The sequence below is a fragment of the Sorex araneus genome, chromosome 5 (genome assembly GCF_027595985.1).
Source record: "Sorex araneus isolate mSorAra2 chromosome 5, mSorAra2.pri, whole genome shotgun sequence".
Classification (NCBI taxonomy): Eukaryota; Metazoa; Chordata; class Mammalia; order Eulipotyphla; family Soricidae; genus Sorex; species Sorex araneus.
Window position 1 is genome coordinate 37,413,492 of NC_073306.1, and position 17,797 is coordinate 37,431,288.

Sequence of the window (17,797 nt, forward strand, 5' to 3'; positions counted from 1 at the left end):
TTCCAGAATTGTTACATTCCAGTATCTAACCATTTATTATTACTTGTGGCCTTTCATAGGAAATAGAAATTTCCAAGTATAATTTTTAAAGAGATGGTTAGGCCAGAGAGGTATTACAGAGAATAAGATGCTTGCCTTGCATAAGATGGACCCTGGTTTAATCCCCAGAATCACAATATGGTCCCCTGAGCAATGTCCAAAGTAGCACCTGAGCACCTCCAGGCGTGGTCCCCTAAACCCCAAAGGATTAAAATAAGACAGTCTCAACCATTACCAAATCAAAGCTTACCTTGTCTGATCTATACTCCACCCACTTCTTCCTCCCCTATTATTATGAAGCAAATCCCACACATATCATTTTCTCCATAAACACCTTAGTATATATCTCTACAAAACAAAAACTCTTTTTAAACATAGAACTACACGAATATTGTTGCACTGTTACATCTATAAAACAATAATGATTCTTTAGTAGTATTTTTCATCAGTAAAATACTTTGAGGAAAAAACCTTTTTATTTAAAAATAAAGCTCTAACTTAACTGCTATATTTCTCCAATGGTATCCTTGGGTTAATTTTACTTTTTTCTTGCAATACAAAGCCTATATTAGTAAAGTGATCCCTGTAATTAAAAAGAAGATGTGGGAAAGGGAGACCTGTAAACTGGTAAACTGAAAAGGCAGAACCCAGAAAAATAATATACCAACTTAGATGTTTTTAGATCTTGCTTATCATTTGTAGCCCCAATTGTTACCTGACTACCCAAAATTGTAGGGACTTCAAGGGCTTGTGGCAAAAACATTCTTCTTATTTAACAGGCATCATTAACGGAGAGAGAGACAGAACAAGAGATTTTCACAATTTTCCTTGTTGAACAGGCAGGTATTATAGTATTATAGCTATTGATTGCAGCTGGGGGTAGGGATTCTGGCTAAGAGAGAAGGAATGAGCCAGAGAAGGCCTTTGTCTGACATCAAAGTACAAATGCTGTTAACCAGCTCCCACCCAGATCCCCAGTCTACTTATCATTCTGAAAACCACTTTTGTCAGCTGACTTCTCATCCTGCTTCTGTGTTAACTATTTCCTGACAAGGGAAATACAATTCTACCCAGTAAACAGAAAAGCAGGCTATCTTTTAATTATCTAAGCCCCTTAGGCTATCTTTTAATTATCTAACCAAGAATCAAAATCAGTTCCTATTTCTCTCTAACTGAAAAGAAACAAAACACCCATTGCCAAATTTGTGCCCAAGCAGCTACAGCCTACTGCCATTCCCGTTCTAATGGAGCTGACCAAAAGGAGAGTCCCAGATCATGAGCGACACCACTGTGGAACATGAACCTCATCCTGAGGAGAACTGCTACTCCAACAACTAAAGACAGAATATGCACCACACACAGTCAGCTCTGCTGAACGGCCCTGGTCCTCTTCAGGAAGGAACTGGTGTATGACGAGCAGCAACTGCCAGCCGCTCTTCTGACCCATGTCCTCCGGTGCTCTGAGACTTGGTCTGCACTGTCCAGGAGACCTGCGGGGTCGGAACAAGCTTGCGATCTCTTTCTCTGCCTGCCGCTGTCCTCAGAGGCTTTGTGAACATGTCAGAAGAAGCTGCTCACCGAAAATAGCCTTTGCACACCAAAGAGGGTATTGGCTACCAGGGCCTAAGGGTTTTCATTCTGCCTTTGTGGAGAAGTTACTTTTTAATCCGTTCCCTATGATGGGAACCCTACAGTTGAAACAGCTTCAGGAACGCACCAGGCATCTGAGTTGACACTTGACCACTTCAGTTATTCAGCCTGTGCTTTATGACTGAGTAGTCTGACTATGTCTACTTTGAAAGGCTGAAAGACATGGGATCTAGAAACTGGCTGCCCAGAAAATGCCATATAACAATTTGTTTCACATACAGAACAGAAAAGGAAGCATACTTCTGTTGTTAATGACACATGCACAGATCATGGTCCAAAGGGCTCACTCACAAGTTTTCCCCCTTTATAGTGAATGCCTCACTGAGTTTCTCACAACTTTCCCATGCCCTCCCAGTGGAGGGGATGAACCAGTTCATACTGAGACTTCCATGGTCCTTTATCAAGAACTGATTTCTACCAACAGTTCTTAAAATTATCAACAAACTTTTCAGTTAAGAGTCTATAACCCAAAACACTATAGTATCTCTACAACTTCAGCTTTTTTTGGTTTTTGGTTTTTTTTTTTTCTTTTTGGGTCACACATAGCGATGCACAGAAGTTACTCCTGGCTCTGCACTCAGGAATCACCCCTGGCGGTGCACGGGGACCATATGGGATGCTGGGAATTGAACTCGGGTCACATGCAAGGCAAATGCCCTACCTGCTGTGCTATTGCTCCACCCCTCTACAACTTCAGTTTTAATATCAGTGGTATCAATCAAAGGAGCATCCAGTTCCACAGTCGGTTTGGTTCCCATCACTCTACATCCCACTCATTGAGACAGAAAGTCTCTGACTATGACACTCCCTCCTAGCTGATGAAACTCATTCACACCCTCCCTAGCAATCCCAGTCTTCCTTCCCACTTCTATGCATGCACACACACACTCTATATATGGAAAAGTCCACAGAGGGTCCTTATCCAACAAGATAATGAGTATTTTTGCTTTTCTTTTGTATTGATGTTTTGGTTTTAGGGCCTCATCTTATGATGTGTGGGGCTGTTCAGGGGGCCACATAGGAATTGAACCCAGGGCTCCCCAAACATTTCCTCTTGCCTCTTGAGTTATCACCCTGGTCTTGTGAATATTTTTCCAATGGTTATTTTTTTTTTCCTTCAACAGTTGAGAGTCTCCAAACTTTAAAGCAATGTGCTCTGAGATAGTCTTATCCATGGGGGGAGTTTATTCCCAAAGAGGACATTTTAAGCACAGACCAACTTAAAAATTGTGTCTCTCTTCAGCCTTAAAATATTGGTGATAAGCAGAACAATGGGATGGTCCCCAGCCCTGCTGACAGACATGATCTACACAAGGAAAATGTCCTACTAATCTTTCAATTCTTGCTTCTCTGGAATGCTAAAATTTTTTTTTCTTTTCCTGTTGCAGAGGCTGACACGCCCATGAAGGTGCTTTGTCACTGTTCTTTATTTTTGTTGGAGGGGAGGGTTTGGCAGGGAGAGGTGGGGGCCACACCTGATGGTGCTCAGGGCTTATTCCTCTTTGCACTCAAGGATCACTCCTGGCAGGGTGTGGCAGGGCTTGGAGGACCACATGGGGTGCCAGGGATTGAACCTGGGTATGCAAGGTGAATGCCTTACCTGTTGTATTAACTCTCCACCTCTAGCCCTTCTCACTGTGAAAGGTTTTTTCTGTCCCAGGTGAACTATAACTTCATCTGCCTATACAATCAATCACACAGCTACCTGCCAGACTCAGGGATATCCTGAATCTTATTCCAGTGATCAGATCTCTGAAATTCTCAATTACTCCTGGACCCTAAGGACATTTAAAACATCCTCACTCCCACCCTTGATAAATAGCCCACAACTGAAATCTTCTAAAGCCATAAACAAGAACACACACACACACACACACACACACACACACTTTCTAGCTGAGAACTTTAAGCTGCCCAAAGCCCCACCTCCCTTCAAGGAATCTCAGGTACTTCTTGCCCCTCTTCTCTGAAAGTGGAAGGAATCAGGAACCAAAGGAGGAAGTCCTCTACACCAGCACACATAATGAATGGAGTCATCATTAGTACAGTCCCCACAGAGTGGGATTGCATCAGCTCTATTTCCAAGGGACAGCAGCAATCACATCAAAGAGAGCTGCTTCACCCTTTCACACTCATTTAAGGGACTCAGCCAGACCTCCCTACCATCCTTTGTGCCAGGAAGCTCCTCAACAGACCTTCCTGAGAGTAAATATCACCCAGCACACACCTTGAAAGATCACCCCATCAGATAGCTCCAGCAATTAGGCTGCAAGGTTACCTAGAATCAGCGGGCATCTCCAGAGACAATAGTCTTGGTTTCAAACACCCAGGGGCAGGCCTAAAATAGGTTCCCCAGCCAGCAGTCTCTGACCCCGGTGCCTCTGAGATGAGGAGTCAAGATCCTCACTGCTCACCATACTTCACCTCAAGTGTGCGAGTCTGGAATCACAACAGCTGTTTGGCTATCCTACAACATGCCCACCTACCTCCTCCGCGCCCCACGATGGTGTGTGGCTTGCCTCCAAAGAGAGAGTGCCATCCTCTTCCGAGATGGAGATAGAGGTCTTTTCAGGTTCTCTATCTTTAGGATGGATTTCACATAAGTGTGGCCCATCACTGCCATAGCCAGAGGAAGAGGGCAAAATGCTCACAGTCATACCACTGACAGACAGATCACTCTGAGAAGCAAGCAGTCTGGGACCCTGAGTGGGCATTCGACCCACGTGGGCAGGCTCTGGGCATCTACGGCTCCTTGACTGGTCCAGTAGTGATGAAGGAACAGAACATTCTGCAATCCAGGAAGCTGTCTGAGGGGTACTTAAAATATCCTTGTTTTCTACCCCAACAGTCCGGCCCTCTGAAAGTTGATTTCCGGTCTTGGTGGGAAAGTCCGTCCTAGGGAAAGTGCTGCTCCGAAACCCAAGCTGTGTATTTCCTTTTTTCACTGCAGTCTCTCCCTGCAAAGGCAGCAGCACAGCCCTGCTGCTGCAGGATGCTGTCCTCGGAAATTCCACCAGTTGGCTCACTGACTTCTCACAGTTCCTTTCTGCTGGGTTATCAAGCAGGTGAGCGATGACAGTCATTCCCTCTTCCAAGGAATCCCAGACCCCTCCAGCAACTGATGACTCATTCTTTAACAAAAGGTGAGCAGTCTGGATCTCCCCTTGGAATCTCTCCCTCACCTGCACGATCATCCCTTGATCTCCCACTTCTGTGTCGGGGGGCAAAGCTCCAGGCAGTGAAATGACTGGGGGGGGATGCTCTGCCCCTCCCACTCCTTCCTCCTTTCGGAGACTCACTGTTAACTTCGTTAGGGTTTCAGTCTCTTCAGTGACTCCGGTTCCTTCCAAGGGCTCTTCCTCATTAGAAACCTCTGGAATAGGGGCTTTCTTCCCCCGCCACTTCCTTTTGAACCGAACCCTTTTCTTAGGAGATATGGGAGCCTTCTCAGGAACAGCTACGGAATCTTTTGGCTCCTTAACACAGCCCAATGAATTTCCCATCGCTTTCCTCTCCCAATCTCAGCAAAAACGCAGCTAAGCCAGTCCTGGGAGCCCAGAGAAATTCCAACCGCGGCTTCATCGGATTAGATGCACATTCAAAAACATGCACTATGCCGGCAATCCCTCCAATTCTTTCTCCCTCCCTCCCCTCTGTCTCTTCCAGCCCAGCCGCTGCGATTCAGACAGCCATCTTACAGGCTCAGAGCTGCAACAAGACAAATTCAAAGCATCTCACTGCAGTTCAGAAATCACTTGACCTAAAAGCAGACAGAAAGCGGATTGGCTGTAGCTTCCTCTCTCCAAATATGAGGTAATTGGAGCACTGCCCTCAGTAACACAAACAGAAAGCAAAAAGGAGCTGGAAACCAGGGGAGGGAAAGATTAGGGAGGGGAGGGGGAGGAGGAGGTGGGGAGGGTGGGGAGGGGGGGAACGACTGTAAGAGTAAATGGAAAAGGGAGGGGGAAAGAGAGGAGAGACCAGGGGAGAAGGTATCGTAAAGGGAGGAGGAGGAGGAAGGAGGAAACGCAAACCAGCTCCAGATATCCAGGGGCAGAATACCCAGGGGAGGGGACAAGGAAGCCACAATGATGGCCCCTACTCTGAAAGGAGACAGCTTTCAACTGTTGCATCAAGATGCCCAAAAGAAAACATCAAGCACGACAGTATGTTTTTCTCAAAGATTTCAGATGAGAAACAATAAAAATATTCTAATTAAATCAGTCTAAAGGGGGCACAAAGTCTTAAGAAAATTAAGGAAACAAATAAATAAAATACTCCAAAGGTTTTTAAAGTCCAGCCTCCTGGAGCATTTATTTTCCTCCTCTAACTATACCACCACTGCCCCTCCCCCCCAAAAAAGAGAAAGATCTGTTTATTCTGCCTGCCAATGATAAGAAGGGAAATCCCTAAAACACATAAACACTAAAACACTGTTACCTCAAACAATGAATTAAAAAGAGAAGTGGCAGGGGAACTCAACTTGGGGTCTAGAATACAGAAGCTAGTTAAAAGATACCCCTCTCTAGTACAGGAGGAGAGTCTCTGCTGGCAGTGTTTGACAGAAATGTTGGGAAGGGATTACACACATTCCTGCCACCAACTGACTTTTTAGAGTTTTTTTGCATTTGTTATGGGTCAAGCACTCTGCTGATTATGGGGTATGTAATTCTCACAGAATTATGGGTCAAAACTATTACTTCACATTTGACAGGTAAAGAAAATTTTTCTTCTTACAAGAATGATGATTAATTTGTGTCCACAGCTGGTAAGTGGCAAAGTCTGAACATGAACTCCTGAAGAAGACTTTTCATTACACCATTGTTACTCCTAACTGAAGCAGGGATAAATGTCAGCACACTGTCGAACAGGATGGTTCTTCACTGTGGGTGCTCAGGGCTCACTCCTGCCTCAGTACTCAGAAAATACTCCTAGAGGGCCTGGGGGACCATATGGGAGGCTGGGGATCAAACCCGGGTCAATCACATGCAAGGCAAACGCCCAACCCCCTCTATTACTGCTCTGGCTCCAGATCCCTGCTGTTCTGGATTCACAACTATACTCACAGGGACCAAGGGCTGGAACAAAGAGGTAGTGAAACTTATTATTTGGAAATAAAAGAAGAAGTTGCTAAAATGAGTCCAGATGTTTTTTATCCAAACTGTAGTGGGGCAGTAAGTCTGAATTTCAAGTCTAAAAAGCTAGATTAAAAAAAAAAAAAATCACCCTGTCAAGCTGGAGCAGTGGTCTTGCATGATCCCCTGAGCACTGCCAGCAGTAATTCCTGAGTGCAGAGCCAGAAACAACCTCTGACAATTGTCAGTTATGACCCCAAATCCAAAAGAAAAACGAAAACAAAACAAAATAAAAAACCAAAACTCACCCTGCTAAGGCTAAGATGTTTCCAAGGGCTGGATTTGCATATAGGAGGTTCAGATTTGATCACTGACACTGTATAAACTCCCATGCACCAGGGCCATGTATATCCCAGGTAGGACTCCCAGCACAGCTGAGGAAGTACACCCTCCCTGAAAAAAATCACTTTACTACATGACAGTGGGATCCCCCACACTCCGTGTGTGTGTGTGTGTGTGTGTGTGTGTGTGTGTCTGCCCATGCTGACAATGCCACAAACCAAACCAAAAGTTCTGAATGGTGCAGAAAGAGCTGTACGAAAATTTCCCCTATTACAACTGTTCTAATTAAAAAAAAAAACAATCTTCTGGCTCCCGGAAGCACGCAGCTGACCTCTTATTGTCCAGTTCTCCCTCTCGTAGAACTCGGCAAGCTACCAAGAGTATCCTGCCTGTGCAGCAGAGCCTGGCAAGCTCCCCGTGGTGTATTTGATATGCCAAAAACAGTAACAATGATGGGTCTCATTCCCCTGACCCTGAAAGAGCCTCCAATGCGGCACCATTGGGAAGGATGAGTAAAGAGAGGCTGCTAAAATCTCAGGGCTAGGATGAATAGAGACGTTACTGGCACCCGCTCAAGCAAATCGATGAACAACGAGATAACAGTGACAGTGACAACTGTTCTAAACCAAACGGTCCAGACCACAGAGTACAGAGAACTAGTCTGCCTGACTTGATGTCAGCCCTGTCCACCACTCCTGAAATCCTGAAAAATGCCCTCCGAAAAGGAAAGCAGTCTGAAGTACTAAAGCAACAGCTCCTCCAGAAGGGCTTCTGAGACCCCTCACAGCTGCAGTAGGTGCCCAGGGCCTTTTTTTCAAGGTGGATGGCAGAGCTGCAGCACCACCTGATGGCCATTATAAACCACAGCAACACTTCAGACCAGAAGATTAACATGGCAGAAACTGTCAGACAACAGACAGGAACTCATTTAATCATTTCTCCAGGAAGCCCAGCTGCAATGCTCCAGCAAAAAGAATTGGAACTATATAACTTAAGAGAAATCCCCCCACGCCCCCAAGCAATTTTATTTGGATTTCATTACTGAAATACAAACAAACCAAATTCCCATAACTGATCAACCCAGGGGAAAAGGAAATAGCTGTTTAACTTTCTTTGAGAAAATTAACAGAAATAAGCATATGTGCTTCTGGAGGCTTTTCTTTTCTCCCAATTTTGGGGCCTCCCCCAGCAGTGCTTGGGAGTTATTGCCTGTTCAGATTTCGGGGATCATTCCTGGTGGTGCTCAAGAGACCATGAAGCCAGGGACTGAAGTCAAGGGACTGAAGCCAGGTTCTGCATACAAAGCAAGTGCTCTAGATCTTTCAACTTTCTCCCTTTTTAAAAAACTTTTGCATATGTAGGATAAGTAAGGTCTTTGTTTCCTTCTGCTCAGAGGAAAACTGGTCTAGGAAAGGGGCAGAGAGATTTCAGTAAGATTTAAATTTCCAATTATGTTGATGTAGTAACTAAATAACTACTAGGTGATTCAGTTTCCTTATAAACTGCAGATACTATCTATTTAAAGTGGAGGGGGAGGAGTGGGGGGGACAGAGAGACAGAGAGCGCGAGCAGTGCCTTCCATAGAGGCAGGAGGGAAACCTGGGCATTGGTAGTGGAAAATGTACACTGGTGGAGGGATGAATGTTGGAACATTGTATCACTGAAATACAATCATGAATAGCTTTGAAACTGTGTATCGCACAGTGATGCAATTAAAAACTTTAAAAAGCCTTTTTATCTTTTTTTTTTTTTTTTTTTTTGCTTTTTGGGTCACACCCAGCGGTGCACAGGGGTTACTCCTGGCTCTGCACTCAGGAATCACCCATGGCAGTGCTCAGGGGACCATATGGGATGCTGGGAATTGAACCTGGGTCGGCTGCGTGCAAGGCAAACGCCCTACCGGCTGTGCTATTGCTCCAGCCCCTAAAAAGCCTTTTTAAAAGAAGCTAAAATAAATAAAATAAAGTGGTGTTAGCAAGGGTTAGGAAAATCAAGTCTAAAAAGGATATGGCTCAGTGTCTGATCTAAATCCTCCCATCCCCACCCCCGACACCCCCATTTATTTCGGGAGCTAAAAGACTCTCCAGGACTGTCAGGACCCTCTCCTATAATCTTTCTTGACCAGACTCTAAGAAAAGCAGGTCTGTTCTAAGGTCCAAAGTTTGTATGTTTGTTTTTCTGTCTTCTATCCAGGAGCTCTGCTTCCTCTATCTTAAGTTAAAGTGCTCATCAGGACTTTCCCCTGGATGATTTTCTCAGTTGACCGGGGCTCCTGACACATTAGCTGCTCTCTTCTGGGACTGCAGACTCTCAGGGCCAGCTTGCTCTTCTTAACTTTTCCTTTGGTTTTTCTGCTTACTACATGTAAGTGTTCCTCAGAGAGAGCTGGAGTAAAAGAACTCATTCATTCCTCACACACAAATGGTGTGGCACTATTATGCCAACAACCAAGTGCAACAAAGTGCACAAAAATGTACATCAAGGGGCTGGAGTGATAGCATAGCTGGTAGGGCATTTGCCTTGCATGCGGCCAACCCAGGTTCGATTCCCAGCATCTCATATGGTCCCCTGAGCACCACCAGGAGTAATTCCTGAGTGCAAAACCAGGAGTAACCCCTATGCATCACTGGGTGTGACCCAAAAAGCCAAAAAAAAAGTACATCAATGGGGGCTGGAGCGATAGCACAGCGGGTAGGGCGTTTGCCTTGCACACGGCCAACCCGGGTTCGATTCCCAGCATCCCATATGGTCCCCCGAGCACCACCAGTCTGATTCCTGAGTGCAGAGCCAGGAGTAACCCCTGAGCATCGCCGGGTGTGACCCAAAAAGAAAAAAAAAAAAAAAAAAAAAAAAACACTTCTGGATATATACTAATTTTTAAATACTTAAAGAGTTAAGAAAGGATTTTTGTCAGGTTCCTTTTGGGGGAGGAGAGGTGGTCAGTTCTGACCATCAAGAATGTTATCTCTTAGAACTTATTTTTAAAACTGGCTTACACAAAATTGAGACCAAAAATTATATTTGATTATCTGGATAATCAAATATAACCATGTCAGTCTGCTCCTCTGCACAGTTCACACAGAAAATAGACACTGCAGTCAGCTTATTTAATCTACCTACTCACAAGTGTAGGAAGAGCAAATTTATATACTATCTGTTCACTTAACAAGTATTTATTTTTCTATCTTTTTATTTTGGGACCACATCTGGAGATGTTCAGGACTTACTCCTGACTCTGCTCAGGGATCACTCCTGGCAGTGCTCAGAGGATCTTATGCAGTGCTGGGATAAAACTGGGGTTAGTCACATACAAGATAAGCACCTTATCTGCCTTTCTGCTGTATTATCTTTTCAGCCCCTTAACAAGCATTTATTGGAGACCTGTTCTATGCCAGACAAAGAAAAGAACAAGAGACAATATCCAACTATTGTTGTTAGTGTGCCCAAACTGTAATTTAGATAAGAAATAGACATGTCAAAGTGTAGTGAGTGCTGTCTATTACAACACAGTATACAGGTCTTCAGAGAGCAAAATGGCAAAACCACATGAATAATCCAGCAATTCCAGTCCAGGTATTTATCAAAAACAAAAACATTTCCTACATGCAAAAGGACAGACATGCGTACATAGATATGCTCTGCAGCAATAGGGTAGGAAAGGCAAGATAGTTAGCTCATTTTGTTTTCTTTCTTTAAAGAGAAAAGGAAAACTATGAAGCAGATATAAAATACAACTAATTTTCAAGTTGACTACCAGATAAGGATCTGTCATATATTTCTATATACTTTTTATGAGGACTTTGAAGCTTTCATTAATAAAAAACTCAAAGTTAAAAAGAAAAAGCCCTCCACTTTGCTATAGTTTGTACATGTTTGCACATTATATTTATTTTGAACTGCCAGGGATTAAACTCAGAGCCTCACACATGCAAGGCATGTGCTCTATCACTTAGACACATTCCTAGCCCCATGATGTTTATTTTTGGGGGGCCACAATCAGCATTGTTGTTGGGGGAGGAAGATGGTCACACCTCATGTTACTAAGGGGACCTTCTGATACTAGGGATGAAACCTGAGTCTCCTGCAAGGAAAGCAGTGCTCCATTTGTTGATCTATCTCCCCTGACCCTCAGATCTTTTTATCACATGTTAAAGCACTCTGGAAACCATAAACATTAATGAAATTATTATATATACCACAGTTTTATTAGTAGTGACAAATTTCAAATCTAGAGTCAGTTTCTGAATATTCTTTTAAGATGACAACCATGAACAGTATTTTTACATCATTATTCTATTTCATAGGCACCAATAAAGGCTGGCATAATAGCAATTTGACTGAACCACATATTTAATAGTTTTACTGTGCATTCCGATTTGGTTACATATGAGTTCTTGGTGAGAATAGTTGATAGAAGATCATTAATAAAAAACTAGAAAAAATGCATTGATAGGTAACGAGCAGGAGGTATACCATGTCCTACCTCAAGCAAGACAGGGAAGATGTAAACTACGAATAAAATCCTTTGGGGGGGGGCGGCTAGAAATAGTACAGTGGGTAGGGCACATGCCTTTCATGAGGCCAACCTGGGTTCAATTCCTGAAACCATACATATATGATCCTGAGCTGCCAAGAGCGATCCCTGAACCCAGAGCCAGGGTAAAAGGGAACCCAAAATGAACCCAAATCATCCAGGGGAAAGCCCTGAACACTGCCAGGTATAAACAAAACAAACAAAAAGGTTTTACATAAGGTTTCGGGCAGAGCAGTAATACAATAGGTAAGGTACTTACCTTGCACATGGCCTAGCTGGGTTCAATCCCTGGTACCATATGTTGTCTCCCACCCCCAACTCAAAAAAAAAAAAAAAAAAAAGAATTCCTTTATCAGTCAACCCAAAACTCTGAACATGGGGTGCTTCCCCACACTCACTAACATAGCTATTATATGGAAACCTTCAATAACTAAGTTTTAAGAACATCAAGAAGGAATTAGTGGTTATTTGTATCTGGGAAATTCCTTGGACAGTGCAGCAGAGCTGCTGGCTATTGGGAGGATCAAATAGGCATTCAGTTGTGCTGCAAGAGCAAACAGAAAAAGAGCACAGCAAGCTCTATGTGCAGAAGAAAACTGGTTTTCAGCTATTTTTACTTTTTTGTATACCAATAAAATAGTAACTGGTGGGAAAAACTAAGTTATATGTTTCATTAATGACTTTTACATGTTACCAATAGTAACTGCTACCAACAACTGAGTAAATACCGTATTCCATTTCCCTGTCCTTAATTACCTTAGTTGTAAAATATCTAACTATTTTATGGTATGCCTCTTCTTATTTCCCCGCATTGTACAGCCAAGCAAGACTGACTCAATTCTGTATGACTCAATTCTGAATCTCCCACAGACTCTATGTGCCCTAGCTGGTCCTTGTAAGTGCGGGATTCAGTTAAAGACTCCGTTTTCCTGGCTGCAGCCACAGCCCTGTGGAAAGGGTGTTTGCCTTGCACACTGCCGACCTAGGTTCTACCACAGATGTGCCAAATGTTCCCCCAATGCCTGTCAAGAGTGATGCTGGAGTGCAGAGCCTGTTGTAATCCCTGAGCACTTCTGGTCCTGGCCCAAAACCCAACAAACCAACAAAAAGAATAACTTTTTCTACAAATTAAAACTTTAAGGATATCATTTCATACTCACAGTGATAGCCATGATGTGAAAGACAAACAACAGCAAATATTTGTGAAAATGTAGAGAAAATACGGGGCTGGAGCGATAGCACAGCGGGTAGGGTGTTTGCCTTGCACGAGGCCAACCCGAGTTTGATTCCCAGCATCCCATATGGTCCCCTGAGCACCGCTAGGAGTAATTTGAGTGCATAGCCAGGAGTAACCTCTGAGCATCACCAATTGTAACCCAAAAAGCAAAACAAAACAAACAAAAAATAAAGTAGAGAAAATAAGAATCTTATACATTGCTGATGGTAATGTAAAATGGCATAGCTACTATAAAAAGTCTGAAAATTTCTTAAAATATAGTACATAAACTTACATTACAACCAAGCAATTCAACTTGAAGCACAGACCGAAGACAAATGAAAACAAACTCCACTTAAAGGCTGGAACTCATATATTCCTATCATACTACTTATAAATAGCCAAAAAAATGAAAACAACCCATATTTCCACCAACTACTAAATTGATCAAATATGTGGTATATCCACACAACAAATTACAACTCAGCAATAAAAGAAATGAAGTACTGACACACATTACACAAATGACCCTCGAGTATATTACATGCAGAGAAATAAGTCAGAGACAGAACAACACATACCATGTAATTCAATTTCTATGAAATGTCCAGAACAGGCAAATCTCTAGAGAGAAGATGGAATAATAGTTTCTGAGGCTAGAGATGGGAAAGGGAGAATAAACACAAATGGGCAGGAAAGAATCTCAATGCAATGATGAAAATGCTCTAAAATTGGATTATGCTAATAGTTGTATAACTCATAAAAATTATTCAATTATACAATGAAAACAGGCCAATTCTATGGTATGGAAATTATACTTCAACTTAGATCTTTTTTAAATGTGCCATTTTAGATCAAACAATAAAATTATAACTAAAATGATGTTTTAAAACACCTAAATGTGTGAGGCCCTGGGTTTGACCCCTAGCATCATATGCTCCTCCTCAACGCAGCAACACCACCAACAAAGTGAACAAAACAATTGTCACTGCCACTGTCACTGTCTTCCCTTTGTTCATCGATTTTCTCGAGCAGACACCAGTAACGTCTCTGTTGTGAGACTTGTTACTGTTTTTAGCACACTGAATATGCCATGGGAAGCTTGCCAGGCTCTGCTGTGCAGGCAGGATACTCTCGGTAGCTTGCCAAGCTATCCACGAGGGATGGAGGAATTGAACCTGAGTGTGCCGCGTGTAAGGCAAACGCCTACCTGCTGTGCTATTGCTCCAGAAAAAGGGAAGTACTGGGGAGAAGGGGCAATATGGAGCCGGAAGGTCTACTTATGAATACATAGCATTCCTTTTATTAGAGAAATTTTCCCTTTGGAACAACAAATTAAAGCAAAATAAAACTAAAAGGGAAAAAAGAGAACCTTTATAAACTGAAAACAAATAAAATCAAAATGAACCCAATATGAGGGGTTTTGTAGGGGGTGAGAGATTGATTTAGGGTCAAACCTGGGGCTGCAGAAGCAACCATATGGGGTGCCAGGAATCAAATCCAGGTCTGCTGTACATAAGGCAAGAAACCCTATACCTGTACTATTGCTCTAGTCCTAAACCTAGTTTATAAAGTAAATTTGTGACTTGGGGCCAGAGACATAATATGACAGGTAGGGCACTTGACTTGCATGTGACCAACCCAAGTTCAATCCCTGGCTTACCATATGGTCCTCGAAGCACTGCCAGAAGTGATTTCTGAGCCCAGAGCCAGGAGTAACCCCTGAGCATTGCCAAGTGTGGGCCAAAACAAATTAAAAACTGCCAACTGCCACAAAGTAGATTATTTTCCAGCACTGCTGCTATAACAAGATTACCTCTCGGAAAATGTTTATCCAAAAACTGATATTCAAGTGTCCATCAATGAATGCTTTCTAATGACAATGGTTTTTATTTGTAGACAGCACAACTTCTAAATGACCCCAAAACGTAACAACTATCATATTCATGTCTGACATTACTAGAATTTAGCTATCTCTGAAAATCCTATACAGCCACAAAACCTTCTAAAATAAAAACACTAAAGACACACCAAAGTAAAACAGGAATAAAATAAGAAAATTTTCACACTGGGTTGTCATACAAAAGATGAATATTAATAAATTAACCCCCAAGCATCATGACTTATTCAGCTTTAATTGCAACAAAAATGCTATAAATGCTTTTAACTTGGAATGGAGAATTTTTTTCTTTAAGAATGTTCGGGGAAGGTCGGGGAGGGAGCCGGCTGGAGTGATAGCACAGCGAACAGGGCGTTTGCCTTGCAGGAGGCCGACCCGGGTTCAATTCCCAGCATTTCATATGGTTCCCTGAACACGGTCAGGAGTAATTCCTGAGTGCATGAGCCAGGAGTAACCCTTGTGCATCGCCAGGTGTGACCCAAAAACAAAATAAAAACAAAACAACAACAAAAAAGAATGTTCCAGGGACTGATTTGGAGCAACAACAGAATCATATTTCCAAAAAGTCACCAAAACATTGACTGAATGGTAGCATCCCTGCAGACACAGAATCTGGATTTGTGTTCTGAAAAATGTGTGACTTAAAAGCACAGAAGTTATTATACAAAGCCTAAATTTTTTTTAAATAACCTTTTAATTTCTTTTATTTCTGACATGCAAAGAAAGTGCCTCATCTCAGTACTATTTCTCTGACACCTGAGTTTCCCTTTCCTTATTCGTTTGCTTTCTGTTTGGGGGCCACACCCAGCTATGCCCAGGGTTTATTCCTGGCACTGTGCCCAGTGCCAGGTTCTCAGGATGGAACCCAGGTCAGCCACATGGAAGGGAAGTGTTCTACCAGCTGTACTATCTCTGTGACCCTTGGGTTTCCCTTTTTAAAGAAAATTAGTGGGAGCTGGAGCGATAGTATAGTGGACTGGGCGTTGGTTTAATCACCAGCATCCCATATGTCCCCTGAGCACCTCCAGGAGTAATTCCTGAGTGCAGAGCCAGGAGTAACCCCTGAGCATTATCAGGTGTAACCCAAAAAGAAAAAAAGAAAGTTTGCTACAGAGCAGCCACACAGAATTGTTAAGATTTTCACAGTGAAGGCAGGTGTATGGAAAAATACAAACAAACAAGAAGTTTCTTTTTAAAGACCTAGGTGTATGGGTTGGAGCGATAGCACAGTAGGTAGGGCGTTTGCCTTGCACGCAGCCGACCCAAGTTCAATTCCTCCGCCCCTCTTTGAGAGCCCAGCAAGCTACCAAGAGTATCTCGCCCGCATGGCAGAGCCTGGCAAGCTCCCCGTGGCATATTTGATATGCCAAAAACAGTAACAAGTGTCACCATGGAGACATTACTGGTGCCCGCTCGGGCAAATTGATGAGCAATGGGATGACAGTGACTGTTTACATGTACTCCAAGGAAGGTGGCTCAACAAAGTCTTGTCCCCACGGAACATTTGCCAAGTTCATTTTCCTGGTTATTTATATACAAAGCACACCCTAGGAACCTCCATGGTTCAAAAAAAAACAAGTCATCCCCATGTTGCAGACTGTTAACATTGGTTGCAAACCAAAACCCTAAAGTAGTAAGCCCCAAATTCAGAATATTTTCAGATTCTAAGGAATTTGGGGACACTCATAACTATTCAATCATAAACCAGCAGGTGGTGCTAACTCCCCAACTACATCTACTGTCACCTCAGCCCCAGTAATAGCGTCTTAAATAATATACTAACCTCTTTGCCCAGTTGGTGCTCCCTCTCATCTATGAGACTGGTATACAGCATTTAGGTATGGGAGAGCTGCCTGAGAAATGGCTTCCTTTGGTTGGGCTAAAGTGATTCAAGGCAGTCTTTCTTTAAAAAAAGGTGTGTATCTTACCAACAGCAATCAGACTGGAAAGGGATTTGCCCTTGGGTGTCTAAGGAGATGGCTCAAGTCTACATATTTGAGGTCCCAAGTCCAATTTCCAATATCACATGGCTCTCCAGAACCACCAGGCATACACTCTATTTTGAAAAAACTAGTTTTCCAAGGAGTGGGGAGTCTGAAAGAAATCCCCTCTCTTGAAGTTTCATAAGCAAAGAGGAGAGAGAATGGTAAGGTGGGTTGGTAGATATTAAAGCACTACAGTGCAGTAGAGTGTGAGTTTACCTTAGGCACCGGTAGAAACTAGTGAAAAATTTGATGGCAGTTCTGGGAGGAACACAAGTGATTCACTGGGGGAAGCTCCTGAGCAGTGCCAGGTATGGCTCCAAAATCAAGAGCCCCAAATCAAAAAAGGGGAAGAAGAGGAAGAGGGGAAGAGGGGGAGAGAGTGAGGGAGGGAGGGAGGGAAGGAAGGAAGGAAGGAAGGAAGGAAGGGAGGGAGGGAGGGAGGGAGGGAGGGAGGGAGGGAGGGAGGGAGGGAGGGAGGGAGGGAGGGAGGGAGGGAATTATCATGAAGGGTTTTTACAAAGAACCCAGCCACATTTTATCTTGAACTTACTAGTCTTTAGAATCTAGAAAAATAAATATTAACAAACATTTAAGCCACCCCATCTACGGTATTTATTATGGCACTCCAAACTGACTAAATAGTGCTACAATTAACCAGACTCATTTTAAGATTACTAGTGATGAGAAGCCTACATCAAAGCAGAATAATAGGTCTTCACACCACCCTTCTAACGCATCAAAACAACATCTCTCCCCACCCCTCAAACTTAGGAGTCTCTGAAGAGCCAGTTTTGACTCAGCTGAGCAGACTTTTAATAACCAGACTTTCATTCACAAGGCCACAGCACAAACAAGAGAAAAATCCAACTTCATCATGCAAATGATTAGGAAGCTCTCGGTCTAGGTTACAACAGCCTTGTCACTAGGCCTTTCTTTCAACTCTTCCTTTATAACACCATACTAGCTGGCCTCTAAATGAAGAGAAGGTTCAGTGCTGCCCTTTGAGAACAGACAGTGAGACTTAAAGTTGTGTTCTTCAGGAATGGAGAGAGTACA

The 17,797-nt window shown here is 43.1% G+C and overlaps 1 protein-coding gene and 1 long non-coding RNA gene across 22 annotated transcripts in view; one reads left to right on the forward strand and one right to left on the reverse strand.

The window, feature by feature from the left end:
* Positions 1-17,797, reverse strand: part of MACF1 (microtubule actin crosslinking factor 1) — a 411,553-nt gene that overhangs the window by 216,597 nt on the left and 177,159 nt on the right. For 2 of the 21 annotated variants that reach the window (XM_055137700.1, XM_055137697.1), the window contains exon 1: positions 4,176-5,270. The exons of 11 other annotated variants lie outside the window; for them this stretch is intronic. In XM_055137700.1, coding sequence (XP_054993675.1) covers positions 4,176-5,192 — 1,017 coding nt within the window. In that variant the 5' untranslated portion in view covers positions 5,193-5,270. Of the gene's footprint in view, positions 1-4,175; positions 5,272-17,797 lie in introns of those variants that run through there. 8 more of the 21 variants (XM_055137702.1, XM_055137703.1, XM_055137698.1 and 5 more) reach the window with 7 other exon arrangements.
* Positions 4,693-6,814, forward strand: LOC129404817 (uncharacterized). Its single transcript, XR_008630144.1, has 3 exons — positions 4,693-4,832; positions 5,356-5,502; positions 6,404-6,814. It is a non-coding gene; the product is annotated as an uncharacterized LOC129404817 (long non-coding RNA).